At 46.8% G+C, this 24,652-nt stretch overlaps 1 protein-coding gene across 1 annotated transcript in view; it reads right to left on the minus strand.

The window, feature by feature from the left end:
- The window catches only part of ARPC2 (actin related protein 2/3 complex subunit 2), a 45,539-nt gene extending 21,352 nt beyond the window's left edge, over positions 1–24,187 (minus strand). Inside the window, exons 1-3 of the mRNA XM_040358213.1 lie at positions 24,002–24,187; positions 9,472–9,506; positions 1,909–2,021 (exon numbers count right to left, since the gene is read on the minus strand). Coding sequence (XP_040214147.1) covers positions 1,909–2,021; positions 9,472–9,506; positions 24,002–24,075 — 222 coding nt within the window. The 5' untranslated portion in view covers positions 24,076–24,187. The remainder of the gene's footprint in view (positions 1–1,908; positions 2,022–9,471; positions 9,507–24,001) is intronic.
- Positions 24,188–24,652: the final 465 nt, after the last annotated feature.

The raw sequence follows: 24,652 nt of genomic DNA on the forward strand, positions 1-24,652 counted from the left end.
ATCACATCCAGATGTCTGACCGATCCTCTAATCTCAGATATTTTCCTATCCAGGGAGCCTTCAACAACTCCTCCTCTAGTCACCAACACACTTACTGCACCACTCACAAGGTCAAATACAACATATTCTTCCCCCAATACATATCCCAAGTTACTACTGTAAGCCTGAAGTGTGGAAATTTCAAGAGGGATGGATAGCCGCACTCCAAAAGGAACTTCTAAAGTTGTCTTTATTGGTAAAATAAACAGAAATGCATCACAGGATACAGCCAAAGAATCTGGAAAAGCAAGCGACGCGTTTCACACTAATTTAGTGCTTAGTCATGGCCATGCGTTTGTTTATTTTACCAATAAAGACAACTTTAGAAGTTCCTTTGGAGTGCGGCTATCCATCCCTCTTGAAATTTCCACATTTGCCTAGTGCATTGCCAGCACCCTTGGTTTCCTGAGAGGTTCCCGATTGCTTGTTGGACCCACCTTGAGCGGTGACTCCCTTCCCCTGTAAGCCTGAAGTGGTCGTCATCCTTCCCCCTCCCCGCCTGCAGCCTTCCGAAACATTACAGCTCCCAGAACGCTACTGGACCGGTCACACAGCGACGGCAAAGGGAGTCCCAGGCCGGCAAAGGGAGTCCCAGCCGGCAAAGGGAAGTCCCAGCCGGCAAAGGGAGTCCCAGCCGGCAAAGGGAGTCCCAGCCGGCAAAGGGAAGTCCCAGCCGGGCAAAGGGAGTCCCAGCCGGCAAAAGGGAGTCCCAGCCGGCAAAGGGAGTCCCAGCCGGCAAAGGGAGTCCCAGCCGGCAAAGGAGTCCCAGCGGCAAAGGGAGTCCCAGCCGGCAAAGGAGTCCCAGCCGGCAAAGGGAGACCCAGCCGGCAAAGGGAGACCCAGCCGGCAAAGGGAGACCCAGCCGGCAAAGGGAGACCCCAGCCGGCAAAGGGAGACCCAGCCGGCAAAGGGAGACCCAGCCCCCGTTGAAGAAACGGCTGGGGTGAGCTCAGCACTGGGTCCCTGGGCAAATGAGTCTCTGGTTTATTAGACGTCAGCAGCTACAGTCTTGCCAACTTTTTTTTCTTCACAAATCCGACTAAAGTTTCTCTAAATCGGAGCTCTGGACTCCTTCAGAAAAAATGAATACTGTAGCTGCTGACTTTTTAATAGTAGGGCGCTTACCTGTCCTGCAAGCCAGTGATGATGTCGGCACCCCAGACGATTCCCCCCCCCCCATCGGCTGAGAGAGATTATATATATATATATATATATATATATATATAAATAAAAGTAAAGTAATGCGCACCATCCCCCGTGCTTATACACAAAATGCGCACAAATACGTAAACAGTCATTGCAGCACACATGTGAGGTATCATCACGAAACAATAGAGCGAGAGCAATAATTCTAGCACCAGACCGCCTGTGTAACTCCAAACTGGTAACCTGTAAAAATATTTAAAATGTTCCCTATGGAGAATTTTAAGTACCGTAGTTGAGCGTCATTTTATGGGCATACGCAATTTCAAAGCATGACATCGGCTTTTACATTTTATCAAAGAATGGTAAATGGGTATGGTGTTTGTGTGTGATAAAAGGCATTAAAGTTTTTTTTTTTTTTTAAACGCTGCGCAAATACCGTGTGATATAAAAAAAATGAATTGCAAAAACACACACACACACACACACACACACACATATATACACACACATACACACACATACACATACACACACACACACACACATATATATACACACACATACACACACACACACACACTTTGTGTTTAGGGGTTCCAAGTAATTTTCTAGCAAAAAAAATGTAAAATAAAAATTACAATTTACAATTTAATTTACAAGTAGAAGAGAAGCGTCAGAATTGGAACGGTAGGGAAGTGATTACTCCATGGAGGAAAGTCTCACCTCATCAGTTCCATGTTCCTCCAGCTCTTTGTAGAACTTCAATGCAATACTGATCATCAATTTCCCCTTGTCACCATTGGGGTTGGAGATGTGATACAGAACGCCATCGAAGTCTGAGGAAAATAAATAAATAAAAATGTAAATAGAAAAAAAACATTAAGCTTCAGTTGCAAAAAAGTAAACCCCAAAAAGAGATCTTGTGTACAAAGGCCATGGCCGGCATCAATGGACAATGTCGGCATCTCCTTAAAGTTTAAGGCTCTGTTCACACCTAGGCGTATATACGCCTGAAGCGCGACGCCGCAGCAGCCCAAAAGACGCTGGAGGGATGATTTTACATTGCCCTCTATGGAGATGGTTCACATCTCCACGCCGAACGCCTGCAAACAAGTCCCGGACCTTTTTTTCAGGCGGCGTTCGGCATAGGAGATGTGCACCTGGGGGTAAGCTGCATTCACAATCGCAGCGTTTTGTCGCCGCAAATCGCGGGACAAAAAGCCGCGATTAGGTACGCCAAGGTGTGAATGCAGCCTAACTTGACTCTCACGAACACAAACTATTTTTAATCCTTATGCTGCTAGTATTAGTAAATAGGTAGTAAAGTATGTTATATTTAGTTGTCTTAAAGTGGATGTAGACCCTCCATATACACAGTGAACAGCCTCAGATGATACACAGAGATTAAACAAATCTCCCTACATAAGTTTTACATGTATATCTGCTGTCTTCACATTTATATAATGTTTATAAAGTTCAGATCGTGTTAGGCCCCTTTCACACAGGGCGAATCAGTAATGATCCGCCCTGTGAACCTCCGCTTGCTCAGCGGTGATTGCTCCGTTGATCTCTGCTGAGCCGGCGGATGACAGGGCGGTCCCCGCACACTAACACACAGCTCCTTTCTCTATCTGCAACGTAGAGAGCGTCCTGACTCTCCTGTAGTCCAAGGGAGGGGGCGAGCACGACACTCCACACCAGGGAGAAAGCCTCACATTACGGTGTGGAGTTACAGACAGAAGAACAGGAAGTGAGGATTTCTCAGAAGAAATAAGGACATTTAAAAGCAAAATGGAAGGATGAGGTAAGTGAAGGAGGACTGCACTAAGGTAAAGGAAGGTATTTAGGGAGGGGGGGGGAAATTCCTTTACAACCCCTTTTCCTAAATATCTTCCTTTACCTTAGTGCAGTCCTCCTTCACTTACCTCATCCTTCCATTTTGCTTTTAAAAATGTCCCAACATGTTTCGCCCTAAAATTTGGCTTCCTCAGGGGTCGCTGTCCAAGTGAATATAAGAGCCTCCCCAAAATATATTACAATTGATAATGCTTCAGGTTGTCAAGCAGACACCATAAGACCAAAGACTGAACTGCAGGCAATCACAGGAGGCATGAAAGGACCAGAGAGTCTAGTTTGCAAAAAAAAAAGGTGAACACGAGGATGATAAACTCCTATTACAATCCCTTTAACTTTGGATAGTACTTTTTTTCTCTGCCAGTAAATATTTTATACAGCCCACTTCCTGTTTCTTGTCTGGTCATTAGCCTAGGCTTACGACATCATCTACAGCGCTCTCTCTAGAGAGGGAGTTTGGCAAGAAGGGGGAGGGGGGGGGGGGAGTCATAGGAGAACCAAAGGAGAGCTGCAGAGCTGGAGGGGGCGGCCATAGGAGAAGACTGCAGAGATCCAAGTTTATTCATTTATCAAGAGATGGGGAAATGTGAAGGAAAGCAACAATGTGAGTGTGCACGCCTCTGTGTGTCTGTATAAATCCAGGAAGTGATCAGGCAGCAGCCTCAGCTGCCCACAGTAAAAATGGCTGCAGCCAGACTCAGTGGAGGGAGATTTCTGCAGCATATTTGGCGAGTACAGAATCACAGTATGTATGTATGTATGTATGTATGTATGTATGTATGTATGTATTTTTTTTATATATATATATATATATATATATATATATATATATATATATATATATATATATATATATATATATATATATATATATATATATATATATATATATATATATATATATATATATATATACACACACACACACACACACACATATATAAAATAATATGCAAAGTGGTTGGAGGGAAGCTTCAGAATGGCAAAAGATGTTTTTTATTACAAATGATGTGCAGTTCCTCTTTAACTGGGCTGCTTAGTTTTTACAAAACTGGAGTTCTGCATTATTCCCCCCCCCCCCCCCCCCCCCACAACACACATTTAATAGACATTCACCAGTAGCAGTGCACTGTAACGCACAGGTCTCTGCATTGTAATGCACTCAATGTTAAGTACGTTGTTCCGTCTAGATGGGTTTGGATGCAATATAAAAGAACAGCCCAGTGTCCTCACACAGACTTCTATTGTAGATGTAGAGGGATTGTGTCACACCCGCTTTGGTGCCGATGACGGAGTGCACTAGGTCTATCTTTGGTAACCAACAGAAGGTAAACTTAAAGTGGAACTTCAGTCTTTTTTTTTAATCTTTCCATCTATTAAATCTTCTGCCCTTGTTGTTGTTGTTTTAACTTTGGATAGTAAAAAATGTTGTTTCCGCCAGTAAATCCCTTCTACAGCCCACTTCCTGTTTCTTGTCTGGTCAATAGCCTAGGTTTATGACATCATGTACAACTCCCATGAGGGAGGGGATGGATGAGTATTAAGAGGGCCAATGAGAGCTGCAGAGCTGGAGGTGCAGAGGTGTATTTAGGTTTTGTGCTGCCCTAGGCCTGACTAAACTTGCGCACCCCCCAATTTAAATATGACCCACCCCTTCTTTAAGACCCGCCCTGTCATATTCATGGGAAGAGGACAGAGGGACGCCGTGGGTAGACGGACAGAGGGACGCCGTGGGTAGACGGACAGAGGGACGCCGTGGGTAGACGGACAGAGGGACGCCGTGGGTAGACGGACAGAGGGACGCCGTGGGTAGACGGACAGAGGGACGCCGTGGGTAGACGGACAGAGGGACGCCGTGGGTAGACGGACAGAGGGACGCCGTGGGTAGACGGACAGAGGGACGCCGTGGGTAGACGGACAGAGGGACGCCGTGGGTAGACGGACAGAGGGACGCCGTGGGTAGACGGACAGAGGGACGCCGTGGGTAGACGGACAGAGGGACGCCGTGGGTAGACGGACAGAGGGACGCCGCGGGTAGACGGACAGAGGGACGCCGCGGGAAAAAGGACAGAGGGACGCCGCGGGAAAAAGGACAGAGGGACGCCGCGGGAAAAAGGACAGAGGGACGCCGCGGGAAAAAAGGACAGAGGGACGCCGCGGGAAAAAGGACAGAGGGACGCCGCGGGAAAAAAGGACAGAGGGACGCCGCGGGAAAAAAGGACAGAGGGACGCCGCGGGAAAAAGGACAGAGGGACGCCGCGGGAAAAAGGACAGAGGGACGCCGCGGGAAAAAGGACAGAGGGACGCCGCGGGAAAAAGGACAGAGGGACGCCGCGGGAAAAAGGACAGAGGGACGCCGCGGGAAAAAGGACAGAGGGACGCCGCGGGAAAAAGGACAGAGGGACGCCGCGGGAAAAAAGGACAGAGGGACGCCGCGGGAAAAAGGACAGAGGGACGCCGCGGGAAAAAAGGACAGAGGGACGCCGCGGGAAAAAGGACAGAGGGACGCCGCGGGAAAAAGGACAGAGGGACGCCGCGGGGAAAAAGGACAGAGGGACGCCGCGGGAAAAAGGACAGAGGGACGCCGCGGGAAAAAGGACAGAGGGACGCCGCGGGAAAAAGGACAGAGGGACGCCGCGGGAAAAAGGACAGAGGGACGCCGCGGGAAAAAGGACAGAGAGGGACATTGTGGCAGTCAATAAGGCCTAGAGAATAGCAGGTTAGGCACTTCCTAATGGCTCCATCCCTGGGAATAGTAATGAATAATGGCCAACAGGCCCGCTTACCAGACCCAGCAAAATCGCAACCAACCGGCCGGCGGCCCCGCGCAAAGTGCCGCTCTAGGCCTGGGCCTTGTCGGCCTAGGCCAGAATACATCCCTGTGGGAGGTGTGTCTGTGTAAATCCAGGAAGTGAACAGACAGCAGCTTCAGCTGCCCACAGTTAAAATGGCTGCAGCCAGACTCAGTGGAGGGAGATTTCTGCAGCATATTTGACAAGTACAGAATCGCAGTATATATAAAACAATATGCAAAGTGGGTGGAGGGAAGCTTCAGAATGGCAAAGATGTTTTTTTATTTAAAATTATGTGAGCAGACGGCAGTTCATCTTAAAAGTGCAACTATACTTTGAGCAACACAGACTGAAAATGCTGTTTAATATTTATTTTATTTTTTATATTGAAAGCAAGCTCCCCCATCCATCCATGATTCCATGCCTTATTTTGTTGAAAAATCACTTTGAAAAACAGACACAGAGACAGATCTCCAGAACCAGAGAGAGAGAGAGTGATCTCCCTGCAAGGCGAGGCGGAGCCACCTACACAGGGAGGTACTAGAGCCGGGTCAGAGAGGATAGAGAGATGCAAGGGCGATTTGGGGAGGGGAGGGGGGTTAACGCTGCACGCAAAGAACCCCCCCCCCCCCCCCAAACAATGTAGTCAACATTTAAAACACCCCCCCAAACCCTCTACTCGGCATGCAAAGCACCCCCCAAATCCAGAACACCCCCAGATACAACTGGAGGAAAACCATACTGCGGATGTGGCCCACAATGAAATGGAGTTGGAAGTAGCATATACTTCTTGGAATGCATCTGCCCTTAGCTCAGGCATGCAGACAGAAAGGTGTGCTTAGTCCCTGCTCTCCTTCTGAAGGCTCCTGGGATGTATGACATCCTTTTGGGCTGGGTCAGAAAACAAAAAGCAACGGAAGATATAGATATATAAGAGCTCAAAAGAAAAAAAAAAAAAAAAAAAAATTTTGTTTTAGATAATTTTTTTTCCCCGGGACCGGTGCTGACACAGGACACCGCGGACTAGGCCGAAGCCTCACCTAAAAACTCCTGCCCGCAGCTGTCCATCAAAAAAAAAAAAAAAGAAGAAGATTTACGATTCTAACTCAAGTGGTTTTTTTTTTCCCCTAACTTCTCTAGAAAAGTTCAAGAACTGCTGCACGTAAAATCGTTTTATCTTTTGAATATATGTTTTAAACAATATACCTTCCTATTTACTAAAAATTAAATCCGTCTTACTGCATGTCTAACTTTATCTGTGCTTTAATTGGTTGACACGGACGGGTAGTCAGCGTGTACACATGATTGGGTAAGAAAATTCTCAGTTTATGTTCCTTTAAATTACGAATATAATGCTGCGTACACACGCTAATTTTTTCGGCATGGAAAAAAAAACATCGTTTTTAAAAAATTTAACTTAAAATGGTGGTGTGTTGGCTTCACATCATTTTTCGGGTTCTGAGAAACAACAACAAAAAAAAAAAAAAGCTGCATTTTTTTAAACGACGTTTTAAACCATGCCGTTTTTCGGGTTGTAAAAAAATGATCGTGTGTGCGCTAAAACGGCGTTAAAAACCTGCGCATGCTCAGAAGCAAGTTATGAGACGGGAGCGCTCGTTCTGGTAAAACTACCGTTCGTAATGGAGATAGCACATTCATCACGCTGTAACAGACAGAAAAGCGCAAATCGTCTTTTACTAACACGGAATCAGCTAAAGCAGCCCCAAGGGTGGCGCCATCCGCATGGAACTTCCCCTTTATAGTGCCGTACGTCACCGCGCTTTGCTAGAGTATTTTTTTTAAAACGATGGTGTGTGGGCAACGTCGTTTTAATGATGAAGTTGGAAAAAACAACGTTTTTGTTTAATGCCGAAAAATGATGGTGTGTACGCGGCATAAGGAGGACAGGATGTATCTCCAGTCTGATGATTTCCGGATGTAGAAAACATATGAATGCAATAAAAATGATTACTAGAATGTAGAAATAAAGAAGGAAAAGCTGCTGACACGCGGACTGTTCCCGGGGAGAGTGACTCACTCCATCCAAACATCCCACAAGAAATCTGTTCGTCACAAAGGCCTCCCCTCTGACGACGGAGAGCGGTGTGCAGTTTGCTGGCAATTCCCCATTTATAAAAGCACGCGGCATTATTCGTAGTGGTGAAAAGCTCCGCGGGTCTCTTCTCCAACCTGGAAAAGTCAGCGCTATTTTTATCAGAACACCGTGGGAGCTTTCCCGACAGCGGAACGATACGCAGAGCTTTACAATGAGCTATTCAGTACATTGCATTTACTAATCCGAGAGCCTAAAGTCATTCTAAAGCTTCAATTTTTTCTTTTTTTTTTTTAACAAACATGTTATGCTTACCCGCTCTGGGTAATGGTTTTGCACAGAACAGCCCCAATCCTCCTCTTCTGGGATCCCCCACATAAGCTCCTCGCTCCTCCCTGCTATAGGGTAACTTGTGCAAGCTCAATCCCAAGCTAGACACATACAGAGTGGTTGGCCATGCCCCCAGCTCCCTCCCAACACAATCTGATTGTCAGGAGCCAATGGCTGCCACCATGTCCGGAGAGGGAGAGGCACATCACTGCTGCTCACAAGCACATCGCTGGATGAGAAAGAGAAAAAGGCGAGGCAAAAAGAGAAAAAGAGAAAAAGGCGAGGCAAAAAGAGAAAAAGAGAAAAAGGCGAGGCAAAAAGAGAAAAAGAGAAAAAGGCGAGGCAAAAAGAGAAAAAGGAGAAAAAGGCGAGGCAAAAAGAGAAAAAGAGAAAAAGGCGAGGCAAAAAGAGAAAAAGAGAAAAAGGCGAGGCAAAAAGAGAAAAAGAGAAAAAGGCGAGGCAAAAAGAGAAAAAGAGAAAAAGGCGAGGCAAAAAGAGAAAAAGAGAAAAAGGCGAGGCAAAAAGAGAAAAAGAGAAAAAGGCGAGGCAAAAAGAGAAAAAGAGAAAAAGGCGAGGCAAAAAGAGAAAAAGAGAAAAAGGCGAGGCAAAAAGAGAAAAAGAGAAAAAGGCGAGGCAAAAAGAGAAAAAGGCGAGGCAAAAAGAGAAAAAGAGAAAAAGGCGAGGCAAAAAGAGAAAAAGAGAAAAAGGCGAGGCAAAAAGAGAAAAAGAGAAGGCGAGGCAAAAAGAGAAAAAGAGAAGGCGAGGCAAAAAGAGAAAAAGAGAAGGCGAGGCAAAAAGAGAAAAAGAGAAGGCGAGGCAAAAAGAGAAAAAGAGAAGGCGAGGCAAAAAGAGAAAAAGAGAAGGCGAGGCTGCAGGACCCCTGACCCTCCTGTCTGGACAGTGCAGATTGGCGCTGTGATGATCACATCCACTCTCCCCCAAGAGAAAAAAAAAATCTCTCTAGCAATACACACTAAACTGAGCATGTGCAGATTGCCTCCTAGGGCTCTGTACTATCAGCAGAGGGATTGGGGACTGAGGAAGAACGGGAGGATCAGAGAAGACAGGATCAAACAGCCTTCTTTACACTACGCAGAGGATTAACCCCTTAGGTTTCACAGCGATTATAACAAGCATGCTTCGCTGCATATACACACTGATTTTACTGTTGTGGGTTCAGTAACACGTTAAGCATTGAAGCTCACAGATTACAAAAAAAAAAAAAAAAAAAAAAAAAAGGGTGACAAAAATTGTTACCTGCAAAGGTCACCTCCACCGCCTCTGGTTTATTCCTAAAAGAGAAAGAAAAAATTAATACAGAGAAAGAAGACCAAATCCAAAAAGTAGACAGAACAAAAAGGAACCATCTTAAAGTAGAACTGACAGCTGTTCTAATCCCTCCAATATAAAAACTTTTTTTTTTTTTAGTTTGGACCAATGTATATCCACTTTCTCTCTGGAAGATTTACCCCCCTGAAAAGGGCAATTTTTGGCAATACAGCACTGCATTACTTTAATTGACAATTGCGCGGTCGTGCGACGATGTACCCAAAAAAAATTGACGTCCTTTTTTCCCCCCACAATCAGAGCTTTCTCTTGGTGGCATTTGATCACCGCTGCAGTAAAAATGTTGCGCTATAAATTAAGGTTGTCCCGATACCACTTTAAGACCGAGTAAAAGTACCGATACTTTTTTTTAATCTCAGCGGCACATGTGTTAGTATGTTTTTTTTTTTATCTCTAACAATGTTTAATTTTTTACATTTTATTTTATTACAATTTTTTTTTATTTATAATGCTTTCTTTTTTTTAAGGGGGGGGGGGGGGGGTGGACCGTGTCAGTGTGTTTTTTCCAGGGCTGTGGAGTCGGTAGATAAATGTTCCGACTCCGACTCCTCAGTTTTATGTACTTCCGACTCCTCTGTATTAATATGCGAATGTATTTTATACATTCCTTGAGGGAAAGAAACGCAACCTACCACAGGACTACCTGCTGGGAAGCCAACAGTCTACTGTATTGCACAGTTTAACCACTTAAGCCCCGGACCAATACGCTGTCTAAAGACCCAAGGTGTTTTTACAATTTGTCACTGCGCTGCTTTAACTGGTAATTGCGCGGTCATGCAATGTTGTACCGAAACGAAATTTGCGTCCTTTTCTTCCCACAAATAGAGCTTTCTTTTGATGGTATTTGATTGCCTATGCGATTTTTATTTTTTGCGATATAAACGGAAAAAGACCAAAAATTTTGAAAACAAAAGATTTTTCTTATAACAAAAAGTAAAAAATATCGAATAAACTAAATTTTAGTCAAACATTTAGGCCAAAATGTATTCAGCCACATGTCTTTTGTAAAAAAAATCGCAATAAGCGTATATTTATTGGTTTTCGCAAAAATTATAGCGTCTACAAACTAGGGTACATTTTCTGGAATTTACACAACTTTTATTTTATGACTGCCTATCGCATTTCTTGAGGTGCTAAAATGTCAAGGCAGTACAAAACCCCCCCAAATGACCCCATTTTGGAAAGTAGACACCCCAGGGAAACTGCTGAGAGGCATGTTGAGTCCATTGAATATTTTTTTTTTTGTCCCAAGTGATTGAATAATGACAAAAAAATAAAAATAAAAAAAAAATTACAAAAAGTTGTCACTAAATGATATATTGCTCACACATGCCATGGTTATATGTGGAATTGCACCCCAAAATACATTCTGCTGCTTCTTCTGAGTACGAGGATACCACATGTGTGGGACTTTTTGGGAGCCTAGCCACGTACGGGACCCCAAAACCCAAGCACCGCCTTCAGCATTTCTAAGGGCGCAAATTTTTGATTTCACTCCTCACTACCTATCACAGTTTCGAAGGCCATAAAATGCCAAAATAGCACAAAACCCCCCCAAATGACCCCATTTTGGAAAGTAGACACCCCAAGCTATTTGCTGAGAGGCATGTCGAGTCCATGGAATATTTTATATTTTGACACAAGTTGCGGGAATATGACAAACTGATTTTTTTTTTGCACAAAGTTGTCACTAAATGATATATTTCTCACACATGCCATGGTTATATGTGGAATTGCACCCCAAAATACATTCTGCTGCTTCTCCTGAGTACGGGGATACCACATGTGTGGGACTTTTTGGGAGCCTAGCCGCGTACGGGACCCCGAAAACCAATCACCACCTTCAAGATTTCTAAGGGCATAAATTTTTGATTTCACTCCTCACTACCTATCATAGTTTTGAAGGCCATACAATGCCAAGATGGCACACAACCCCCCCAAATGACCCCATTTTGGAAAGAAGACACCCCAAGCTATTTGCTGAGAGGCATGTTGAGTCCATGGAATATTTAATTTTTTTTGCCCCAAGTGATTGAATATTGACCAAAAAAATAAATAAAAAATAAATTACAAAACGTTGTCACTAAATGATATATTTCTCACACATGCCATGGTTATATGTGGTATTGCACCCCAAAATACATTCTGCTGCTTCTCCTGAGTACGGGGATACCACATGTGTGGGACTTTTTGGGAGCTTAGCCGCGTACGGGACCCCGAAAACCAATCACCACCTTCAAGATTTCTAAGGACATACATTTTTGATTTCACTCACACAAATCTTGAAGGCGGTGATTGGTTTTCGGGGTCCCGTACTTGGCTAGGCTCCCAAAAAGTCCCACACATGTGGTATCTCCGTACTCAGGAGAAGCAGCAGAATGTATTTTGGGGTGCAATTCCACATATAACCATGGCATGTGTGAGAAATATATCATTTAGTGACAACGTTTTGTAATTTTTTTTTTTTTTTTTTTTTTTGGTCAATATTCAATCACTTGGGGCAAAAAAATTAAATATTCCATGGACTCAACATGCCTCTCAGCAAATAGCTTGGGGTGTCTTCTTTACAAAATGGGGTCATTTGGGGGGGTTGTGTGCCATCTTGGCATTTTATGGCCTTCAAAACTATGATAGGTAGTGAGGAGTGAAATCAAAAATGTATGCCCTTAGAAATCTTGAAGATGGTGATTGGTTTTCGGGGCCCCATACGTGGCTAGGCTCCCAAAAAGTCCCACACATGTGGTATCCCCGTACTCAGGAGAAGCAGCAGAATGTATTTTGGGGTGCAATTCCACATATAACCATGGCATGTGTGAGAAATATATCATTTAGTGACAACTTTGTGCAAAAAAAAATCAGTTTATCATATTCCCGCAACTTGTGTCAAAATATAAAATATTCCATGGACTCGACATCCCTCTCAGAAAATAGCTTGGGGTGTCTACTTTCCAAAATGGGGTCATTTGGGGGGTTTTTGTGCTATTTTGGCATTTTATGGCCTTCGAAACTGTGATAGGTAGTGAGGAGTGAAATCAAAAATTTACACCCTTAGAAAGCCTGAAGGCGGTGATTGTTTTTTGGGGTCCCGTATGCGGCTAGGCTCCCAAAAAGTCTCACACATGTGGTAGCCCCGTACTCAGGAGAAGCAGCAGAATGTATTTTGGGGTGTAATTCCACATATGGGGGGAGTATGTTTTGCGTGTGGGTGTAAGCGTTACTGGCACTAACTAGCTACCTAGCGGCACCAGCGACACTAATACAGCGATCAGAAAAATGATCGCTTAGTGATGCTGGCAATAGGGGGGTGAAAGGGTTAACTCTAGGGGCAATCAGGGGTTAAAACCTTTATTAGAAAATGTATGGGGGGTACCTAACGCTATAAAAACCTAGCGGGCGAACCTCAAAAAATAACTAGCTACCTAGCGGCACTAATACAGCGATCAGAAAAATGATTGCTTAGTGACGCTGGTAATAGGGGGTAAAAGGGTTAACTCTAGGGGCAATCAGGGGTTAAAACCTTTATTAGAAAATGTATGGGGGTACCTAACGCTATAAAAACCTGGCGGGCGAACCTCAAAAAATAACTAGCTACCTAGCGGCACCAGCGACACTAATACAGCGATCAGAAAAAAACGATCGCTTAGTGACGCTGGCAATAGGGGGTGAAAGGGTTAACTCTAGGGGCAATCAGGGGTTAAAAACCTTTATTAGAAAATGTATGGGGGTACCTAACGCTATAAAAACCTGGCGGGCGAACCTCAAAAAAATAACTAGCTACCTAGCGGCACCAGCGACACTAATACAGCGATCAGAAAAACGTTCGCTTAGTGACGCTGGCAGTAGGGGGTGAAAGAGTTAACTCTAGGGGCAATCAGGGGTTAAAACCTTTATTAGAAAATGTATGGGGGTACCTAACGCTATAAAAACCTGGCGGGCGAACCTCAAAAAATAACTAGCTACCTAGCGGCACCAGCGGCACTAATACAGCGATCAGAAAAACGATCGCTTAGTGACGCTGGCAATAGGGGGGTGAAAGGGTTAACTCTAGGGGCAATCAGGGGTTAAAACCTTTATTAGAAAATGTATGGGGGTACCTAACGCTATAAAAACCTGGCGGGCGAACCTCAAAAAATAACTAGCTACCTAGCGGCACGAGCGACACTAATACAGCGATCAGAAAAACGATCGCTTAGTGACGCTGGCAAAAGGGGGGTGAAAGGGTTAACTAGGGGGTGATCAAGGGGTTAAAAGTGTTAGGTCCAGTGTAGCCCCCTACCCCCCCCCCCCAATAAAGGTTTTAACCTCTTGATCACCCCCTAGTTAACCCTTTCACCCCCCTTTTGCCAGCGTCACTAAGCGATCGTTTTTCTGATCGCTGTATTAGTGTCGCTCGTGCCACTAGGTAGCTAGTTTTTTTTTTGAGGTTCGCCGCCATGTTTTTATAGCGTTAGGTACCCCCATAAATTTTCTAACGCTATAAAAACATGGCGGCGAACCTCAAAAAAAAACTAGCTACCTAGTGGCACGAGCGACACTAATACAGCGATCAGAAAAACAATCGCTTAGTGACGCTGGCAAAAGGGGGGTGAAAGGGTTAACTAGGGGGTGATCAAGGGGTTAAAAGTGTTAGGTCCAGGGTAGCCCCCTACCCCCCCCCCAATAAAGGTTTTAACCCCTTGATCACCCCCCTAGTTAACCCTTTCACCCCCCTTTTGCCAGCGTCACTAAGCGATCGTTTTTCTGATCGCTGTATTAGTGTCGCTCGTGCCGCTAGGTAGCTAGTTTTTTTTGAGGTTCGCCGCCATGTTTTTATAGCGTTAGGTACCCCCATAAATTTTCTAACGCTAAAAAAAACATGGCGGCGAACCTAAAAAAAAAGCTAGCTACCTAGCGGCACGAGCGACACTAGTACAGCGATCAGAAAAACGATCGCTTAGTGACGCTGGCAAAAGGGGGGTGAAAGGGTTAACTAGGGGGTGATCAAGGGGTTAAAAGTGTTAGGTCCAGTGTAGCCCCCCCCCCCCCCCCCCCCCCATAAAGGTTTTAACCCCTTGATCACCCCCTAGTTAACCCTTTCACCCCCCTTTTGCCAGCGTCACTAAGCGATCGTTTTTCTGATCGCTGTATTAGTGTCGCTCGTGCCGCTAGGTAGCTAGTTTTTTTTGAGGTTCGCCGCCATGTTTTTATAGCGTTAGGTACCCCCATAAATTTTCTAACGCTATAAAAACATGGCGGCGAACCTCAAAAAAAAACTAGCTACCTAGTGGCACGAGCGACACTAATACAGCGATCAGAAAAACGATCGCTTAGTGACGCTGGAAAAAGGGGGGTGAAAGGGTTAACTAGGGGGTGATCAAGGGGTTAAAACCTTTATTGGGGGGGGGGGGGGGGGCTATCCTGGACCTAACACTAACTGCCTGACACTAACTGCCTGTCACACTGAAACTAAATGCAGTGATCAGTAAATGATCACTGCAATTTAGTGACAGTGTGACAGGGGGGGGCTGATGGGGGCAATCGGGGGGTGACCGGGGGGGGGATCGTAAGCCTATGTGTACAGGTGTCAGTGTAGTGCTTGTGTACTCACTGTGTGATGTCTCCGCTCCTCCGCCGGACGAAAATACCGGCGGGAGGAGCGGTGACATCACTTCCTCCTCTGCCTGTGTTTACAATGCAGGCAGAGGAGGGCGGGGGAGGAAGCTGATTGGCTGGGGAGCGATCCGGAGGGGGCGGACAAAAACGAACTGCCGCCCCCGCATCCCGGATCGCTCCTGAAGATTACCGACCCGCGCCATGTACCGGGGGGGGTCCCGATCGGACCCCCCACCGCCGTCAAGCAGAGGACGTACAGGTACGTACATGTGCCTGTCCGTGCCATTCTGCTGACGTATATGTACATGAGCAGGTCGGCAAGTGGTTAAGCAAAAGACAAACACAATGAAAACAATCAAGTGGCTGGATAGTAGCAGCAGGCATAAACATCAGGAACAGGATCTTTACCAGTTCAAAAATAGAACAAAAACAAAGCTTATCTATAATGAACCAAAAACAAAATCTGTAAAACCTAGAAATGGTTTATATTAATCTTGAAATGTAGTTCTAGGCTTAGCAAATGCAAATCATCTCAATGTAGAGTTCTAAGGAAGAGAATTGCCTCTGCCAGATCCTCTTTCATAGAGGCTCTTAAGTCAGACTGAGCCTAGGTTCACACTGCTGCGAATTCAAAATCGCGGTAAAATGCACAATTTTACCGCGATTTTGGCCACAATTTAATGTAAATCGCGGCCCGAAATCGCAAAAAGTAGTACAGGAACTACTTTTTGAAATCGCAGATGCGGCGACAGTGCCATTGCCGACAATTGCCGCCGATTTGAGATGCGATTTGACATGTCAAATCGCATCTCAAATCGTTCCAAATCGTACCCAGTGTGAACCAGGGCTTTATTATTTTTAGGGCTGAAAATAATCTTTCGACACTGACTTGGGTGGGTGGCATTGCAGTAACTATTCTGGCCACATCACTAACGATCTCTGGATAAACAAGGATGGCTTCTTCAACAGTAAGTTTTGATGAGCGATCATACTTTTCAACTTCTTTTAGTGCTTTATAAAACTCCTGTTGGAATTTTTTTATTTGGACACTTACTGGTTCTCTAACATGCGATCCCTGTAAAAGCAGAACACAACACTATGGAAAGTATAAGTATTGCAGCTCCTAATTGTGCGTTGCGTGCCATATAGTGAAGCACATGAAAAGCATGCTTCTTCACGGTCACTTAACGTGTTCGTTTTGCGGTTACGTGAGGCACTGCATGTATTGGTCTTTATTCTTACAGTAGAGAAGTCATTAATTATAACTTTTTGTGAATTGGGACATTTAAACTTGCTTTTTTTTTTTTTTTATTCCAATCTAAATTTAGTAGGAGTCGGTGCATTGTTTGCCGACTCCAGGTACCCAAAATTTCCCCCGACTCCGACTCCACAGCCCTGTTTTTTTCTTGAATTTTTTTTATTTTCTACAATCATTTTTTTATTCTTTTGTTTTTTATTTATTTTTTCAGCCCTGTTGGGGGGGTCTTTGGTGAGATATCAGGGGTCTTAACAGACCTCTGACATCTTCCCTTTGAGACAGAGAAAGGGACTAGAGACACATGTTCCCCAGTCCCTATCTCAGCAGCATCAGCTGTGCTGAAAATGAAAGGAGAGAAGACAGCGTCTTCTCTTCATTCATAAACTGAAACATTGTAGACACAGGTTACAATGTTTCAGTTATGTGAATGGACAGAGTCAGTGATCACTGACTGTCCATTCGGAGCAGTAAGGAGCCGGATTTACCAGCTCCTACCCCGCTCTCCATCCTGACAGTTCCAGGGGGTGGAGGAGGAGTACGGAAGGGGAGAGAAACACGGCGGGATGCACGGTATACACGGTGGCATGCACGGTGGCATACACGGCAGCTTTCAGCTGCTTTAAAATCAGCGGTGATCGGTCCTTGTAAACTTCCCCATGCACTGATCACCGCCGACATTACAAGTATCGGGTGAAGCATCGGGAGCATTTGCCCGAGTACAAGTACTCAGGCAAATGCTTGGTATCGTTCCCGATACTGGTATCGGTATCGGGACAACCCTACTATAAATAGCCCAATACATATTTTTTTTCTAGCAAAAAATAAAATAATTCTAATAAGCGTATATTGATTGGTGTGTGCAAAAGCAGTTACAAACTATGGAATATATTTATGGAATTTTCATTTATAGTTTTACTAGTAATGGCGGCGATCAGCGTGTTATAGCAGGACTGCAATATTGCGGCGGACAAAAAAATAAATAAAAAATCGGACACCTACACTGTTTTGGGAACCAGTAACAGCGATACAGTCTCTTCATCAGTGCTAAAAATATGCACCGTCACTGTGCCAACGACACTGGCAGGGAAGGGGGTTAACATCAGGGTCAAAAGGGTTCAAATGTGTGCCTGACCAGTATTTTAATACAGTGAGGGGGAGGTGCTTGTACTAGTCGAAGGCAAAGATCTGGATCACGCCTTCTATACTGACAGAACAGCAATCTGCCTTGTTTACATAGACAGACTGTCATTCTGCCTGTGTAACAAACAAATCGCTGAGTTGCGGTGGACATTGTGCCTGTTGTGCACAAGCAAAGCGGTAGCGAGCCTCCAGCAGCACGCATGCGCGCCCGATACTCAGAAATGCAGTAACACACACACACACACACACACACACACACACATAGAGGTCGACCGATATGGGTTTTTCTCTGGCCGATGCCGATATTTAAGAAATCTGGGCGGCCGATATATGATGCCGGTTTTTGCGGCCGATATTTTAGGCCAATTTTTTTTTTTTTTTGGGTGGCACTGGCTCGTGGCACTGGATGGCACTAATTGGCACTGGAAGATGATACTAGCAGATGGCACTGATTGGCAGGTAGCACTTATTGGCACTGGCAGGTGGCACTAATTGACACTGGCAGGTGGCACTAATTGACACTGGCAGGTGGCACTAATTGACACTGGCAGGTGGCACTAATTGACACTGGCAGGTGGCACTAATTGACACTGGCAGGTGGCACTAATTGACACTGGCACTGATTGGCAGGTAGCACTTATTGGCACTGGCAGGTGGCACTAATTGACACTGGCACTGATTGGCAGATGGCACGTGGCACTGGCAGGTGACACTGGTTGGCACTGACTGGCAGCACTAATTGGCACTGGTTGGCATTGGCAGGTGGCACTGATGGCTTTAGTTGGCACTGGCAGGTGGCACTGGATGGAAGGTGGCACTAAATGGTGGCACTGGTATTGTCACTGGCAGATGGCAAGTTGCACTGGTGCAAAATTATATATATATATATAAACACTGATCGCTATAAAAATGCCAATGGTCCCAAAAATGTGTCACAAGTGTCCGAAGTGTCCGCCATAATGTCACAGTACCGGAAAAAAAAAAAAAGCTGATCGCCGCCATTACTTGTAAAAAATATTAATAAAAATGCCATAAAAATATCCCCTATTTTGTAAACGCTATAACCAATAAACGCTTATTGCAATTTTTTTTTACAAAAAATAGGTAGAAGAATACGTATCGGCCTAAACTGAGGAAAAACATTTTTTTTTATATATTTTTGGGGGATATTTATTACAGCAAAAAGTACAAAATATAATTTTTTTTCAAAATTGTCGCTCTATTTTTGTTTATAGCGCAAAAACTAAAAACCGCAGAGCTGATCAAATACCACCAAAAGAAAGCTCTATTTGTGGGGAAAAAAGGACGCCAATTTTGTTTGGGAGCAATGTCGCGCGACCGCGCAATTGTCTGTTAAAGTGCCGAATCGCAAAAAGTGCTCTGGTCTTTGACCAGCAATATGGTCCGGGGGTTAAGTGGTTAAAAGCAAACTAAATCTTTCAAAATGACAACATTTGAACGTTCTGAGAATTTGTGTACAAATTTTGCTGAGATTTTTTGTTGGAAATTTCATCAGTCTATGGCCGGCTTTAGGCCAGAAAAAAAAAATTGAAATCATTGGCCCGGATTCAGCTACATTTGCGCATTTTTTACGGAAGCGCAGGGCAACGATTTTGCCCTGCGCCCCCGCAATTTTCTTGCGCTGCCCTCGATTCGCGGAGCAGAAGCTCCGTAAATTGCGCGGGCGCGCCGGCAAAATGCCCCGCGCAAGCGCGCGCAATTTAAATGATCCCTTAGGGGGCGGGAATCATTTAAATTAGGCGCATTCCCGCGCTGATCGTAGAGCTCATGCTCCGTCGGGAAACTTTCCCGACGTGCATTGCGGCAAATGACGTCGCAAGGACGTCATTTGCTTCAGAGTGAACGTGAATGGCGTCCAGCGCCATTCACGAATCACTTACGCAAAGTACGTAAAATTCAAATTTCGCGACGCGGGAACGACGGGTATACGTAACATGGGCTGCCCCTGCTAATAGCAGGGGCAGCCTTACGCAAAAACTGCCGTACGGAAACAACGTAAATTGCGTACGCAGGGCTCGCGCAACGTTGTGAATCGGTGTTAGTATGCAATTTGCATACTATACGCTGAGTACAAGGGGAACGCCACCTAGCGGCCATCGCAAGAATGCAGCCTAAGATATGCGGGCATAAGAGCCTTATGCCGCGCCGATCTTAGGCTGCAGTCGGCGTAACGAGGTTCCTGAATCAGGAGCATTCGTTACGCCGGGGCAAGTAAGCAATTGCGCTGTGTAACCTATGGTTACACAGGCGCAATTGCTTCTTGAATCCACCCCAGTGTCTTCCTAGGTGATTTACAAATGAATGGCAGATGGGTGTGCATGGGTGCGCGTGGCTGTAGACGGGTGCACATGGCTGTAGACGGGTGCTGGGTGCAGCTCGGTGCAGGGCGGCCTCCCTCGGAGACGTGTGGTGTCATGTCGGGGAATGTGTGATCTCCAGGCCCGGGCTTGTACTGAAATGCCTCAGAAGAGGAAGTCCGCTCTTCACCTTCCTACACACAGAGATGATTTCCCCAAACTGGCTTCACAACCTTCGTACAGAGCGGATGGTAGACTATGGAACTGTCCGCACAACGTCCGCCACATACAATGTATATTGTGTTAGGACAGATTTTTTTATTTTTGTTGCTAAATTTTTTTTATTTTCAGGGTTTCTTTATAAATATCTTCACCCAACTTTCTCCCAAGACCCAGTAGGGTTCGCTCTCACATGCAGCAGCCATCGCTACGCACTCTGAAAAGTGACTTGCAGTGGGTCACTTTACAGAAAAGGGTTGGCAGGGCGGCTGGGAGGAACGGGTCACTTCCTCACTGCTTTTTTTAAACCCTTATAAGGCTGCACCACCTGCATGCAATCGCAAACGGCGACAGGGTTTGTTGCACCTGCGACCCCAATAACGGTAGTGCATTTGGTGGCAGGATGGACCGCCGAATGCGACATTGTGTTTCATTGTACAGCCCTGAGTAGCTCTGCATGTCCTTGGTTCAGGTGGGCAGTAAAACTACGGCTCAACTACCTGCTTTTACTGCCCAAGCTCTATGCATTCGCTCATTGCGGAGTCATTCATTTTGAATGGCATCCAGATGCACTTTCTACACCGCGCCAAATGCTCAGTAACGCACTAGCGTGCCTTGTGGCAATTGAACATACCAGTTGCAGCCTTCTGAATTACAACATTCCCTGTGCACCCCTCTGCCTGTCCACTGATCTCCAACATGCCAGTTGCACCCATCTGAACCACAACATTCCTCTGGCATCCCTCTGATTGTCCACTGGGCCCCAGCTTGAAAACATGCAACCTCTGGATTCCTCCTCAGCTCAACATGCCCAGCGCACGCCTTCTGGACATCAGTTGGGTCCCCACACGCCCGCTGAGCTCCAACATACCGGTTGAACCCCTCAGATTGTCCACTGAGCTCCAACATACTGGTTGCACCCCTCTGAACCACAACATTCCCAGTGCACCCCTCTGATCGACAACTGGGCCTCCACCATGCCACAGAGACCCTCTGGATTCCTCCTGAGCTCAACAAGCCCAGCAAACCCTTCGGGTGATCAGTTGGGTCCCCACATGCCCACTGAGTTCCAACATACCGGTTGCACCTGTTTTAGGCTGGGTTCACACTACTACACTACTTTCATCCTACTTTGCTCTGTGTTCAATGTTTCCCTATGAGAGCGCCTTGTAGCGTCCTACACAAGTCGGTCCGACTTTGAAAATGCTCCCTGTACTACTTTTGGTCCTACATTGATCCTACTTCAGGCCCATTGAATATCATTGAAGTCGGACCAAAGTAGTATCCTGTTCATGAAAGTAGGATGGATGTAGGACCAATGTAGGATAAATGTAGGACCAATGTAGCAGAGCAAAGTAGGATGAAAGTAGTGTAGTAGTGTGAACCCAGCCTTAAACCACAACAATTGTCAACTTGGCCCCAAACATGGCAGATGCATCTGTCTGAACCACAACATCTCCGATGCATCCCTCTGGTTGTCCACTGGGTCCCAACATGCCACTTGCAACCTCTGGATTCCTCCTCAGCTCAACATGCCCAGCGCACCCTTCTAGTCATTAGTTGTGTGCTCACATGCTCGCTGAGTGCCAACCTGCCAGTTACACCAATCTGAACCACAACATTCCTGGTGCATCCCTCTGTGTCCACTGGGCCCAAACATGCACCCTCTGGATTCCTCCTCAGCTCAACATGCCCAGCGCACCCTTCTGGTCATCAGTTTGGTCCCCACATGCCCGCTGAGCTCCAACATACCGGTTGCATCCCTCTGAACTACAACTACTGACCAGCGCACCCTTCTGGTCAGTAGTTGGTTCTTCACACGCCAGCTGAGCTCCAACGTATTGGTTGCACCCCTCTGAACTACAAGATTCCCAGTGCACCCCTCTGGATTGTTCACTGGGCCCCAACATGCCAGTTGCACCGATCTGAACCACAACATTCCTAGTGCATCCCTCCGATTGTCCACTTGGCCCCAACATGCCCCCTTTGGATTTCTCTTCAGCTAAAACATGGCAGTTGCATCTGTCTGAACCACAACATCTCCGGTGCATCCCTCTGGTTGTCCACTGGGCCCCAACATGCCACTTGCAACCTCTAGATTCCTCCTCAGCTCAACATGCCCAGCGCACCCTTCTGGTCATCAGTTGGGTCCCCACATGCCCGATGAGCTCCAACATACCGGTTGCATCCCTCTGAACCACAACATTCCCCTCCTATTGTCCACTGAGCTCCAACATGCAACCTCTGGATTCCTCCTCAGCTCAACATGTCCAGCGCAACCCTTCTGGTCATCAGTTGTGAGCTCACATGCCCACTGAGCTCCAACATATTGGTTGCACCCCTCTGGATTGTCCACTGGGCTCCAACATACCAGTTGCACCAACCTGAACCACAACATTCCTGGTGCACCCCTCCGATTGTCCACTGGGCCCCAACATGCCAGCTGCACCCATCTGAACCACAACATTCCTGGTGCACCCCTCCGATTGTCCACTGGGTTCCAACATGTCGGCTGCACCCGTCTGAACCACAACATTCCTCTGGCACACTTCTGGTCATCAGTTGAGTCCCCATACGCTCGCTGAGCTCCAACATACCGGTTGCACCCCCTCTGATCGTCAACTGGGCCTCCACATGCCACACAGACCCTCTGGATTGCTTAACATCCCCAGCACACCCTTCTGGTGATCAGTTAGGTCCCTGCATGCCCTCTGAGCTCCAACATAGCGGTTGCATCGCTCTGAACCACAACATTCCCTGTGCACCCCCAATTGTCTACTGGGCCCCAACATGTAACCTCTGGATTCCTCCTTAGCTCAACATGTCCAGCGCAACCCTTCTGGTCATCAGTTGTGAGCTCACATGCCCACTGAGCTCCAACATATTGGTTGCACCCCTCTGGATTGTCCACTGGGCCCCAACATGACACATGCACCTTCTGCATTTCTCCTCAGCTCTACATGCCCAGCACACCCTTCTGGCAATCAGTTGGGTGCCCACTGAGCACCACCAAATTGGTTGCACCCCTCTGGATTGTCCACTGGGCCCCAACATGCCAGCTGCACCCATCTGAACCACAACATTCCTGGTGCACCCCTCTGGATTGTCCACTGGGCCCCAACATGCCAGCTGCACCCATCTGAACCACAACATTCCTGGTGCACCCCTCTGGATTGTCCACTGGGCCCCAACATGCCAGCTGCACCCCTCTGATTGTCCACTGGGCCCCAACATGCCAGCTGCACCCATCTGAACCACAACATTCCTGGTGCACCCCTCCGATTGTCCACTGGGCCCCAAACATGCCACATGCAACCTCTGGACGCCTCCTTAGTTCAACATGCCCAGTGCACCCTTCTAATCATAATTTGGGTGCCCACACACCTGCTGAGCTCCAACATACCCGTTGCACCCCTTTGAACCACAATAACGATTGTCCACTGGGCCCCAACAGGACCAGTGCCACCCTCTGACCCATCTCCAGTCATGTCATCTACCCACAACCCCCCCAGTGCCAGGTTCAGGTGAGACTTGTCCCCATTCGCAATGCCAGGCAACCACTCGGGCCAACACACCCAACAAGGGCCAAGCTACCTGCCAGACACCCTCAAAGACTTGGTGGCAGGTGGCTTAGAGCCCAGCCCCCCCCCCCCAGTGAGGGCCCAGCACCCATCTACTCAGAGCCCCTCCCCCGTCATTCAGGTCACAGCACCCACACACCCATCCCCCACCCACTGAGGGCCCATTTCCTCCCTCAGGGCCCAGCACAGAAGCCACAGCACCCCAGGGCCCCTCCTGACACCCTAACAGGGCCCCTTCACCCACAACCTCACCCAGTCAGGTGACCCTTCCCCCCCCCCCACTCAGGGCCCACACGTCACACTGAAGGGCCACAGGGGCCCCTGACACTCACCCGGCCGCCGCATTCTCGAACTTGAGGTTGAGGGTCTCCTCGATGATTCGGTTGTTCACCTCCAGCAGGATCATGTCGGCAGCTCTGCTCTCTCTAGCGCTCTCTCCCCGGTGTCACTCACTGACAGGCCGCCACTTCCCTCTCCTACAGACCGCGAAGATGGCACCGCCCACCCTGCCGCTTCCGCCCTGATCCAACATGGCGGCCGCCGCTCCACCCAGCCCATCCCCAGTGCGTGTGTTTGTGTGTTCTCCAATCCTAAAAATAACCTTCTCGTCTCCGTATTAGTGATGTGCGCGGTAAAATGCGCTTCTACGCTCGCTAAGGTCACTTTATTTGGGCTTTTAGATTCAGATATAAGATAGATAGAGAAGCTTCCGCCGTACAGCAATATGGCCGCCCTTGCCGTACGGAAACTCGGGAAGGCCCCCCCTCCGCGCCCACACAAAAAAAAAGCTGTCCTTGAAAGTGCCTGATTCCCATGGTCCAGGTACGGCCATCTATAGGGCGTGGCCGGCGTGGCCTGTCTATACTATGGAATGCCAGACCTTAGTGCTTCACCATGGTGACAGGCTGTCCCTGGATTTAAAGGGACAGGCTCAGTGTTTTGTCCCTGGAAAAAAAAAATAATCCCAATTTTCGGTATTAAAT

The sequence above is a fragment of the Rana temporaria genome, chromosome 6 (genome assembly GCF_905171775.1).
Source record: "Rana temporaria chromosome 6, aRanTem1.1, whole genome shotgun sequence".
In the NCBI taxonomy this organism is placed as follows: domain Eukaryota; kingdom Metazoa; phylum Chordata; class Amphibia; order Anura; family Ranidae; genus Rana; species Rana temporaria.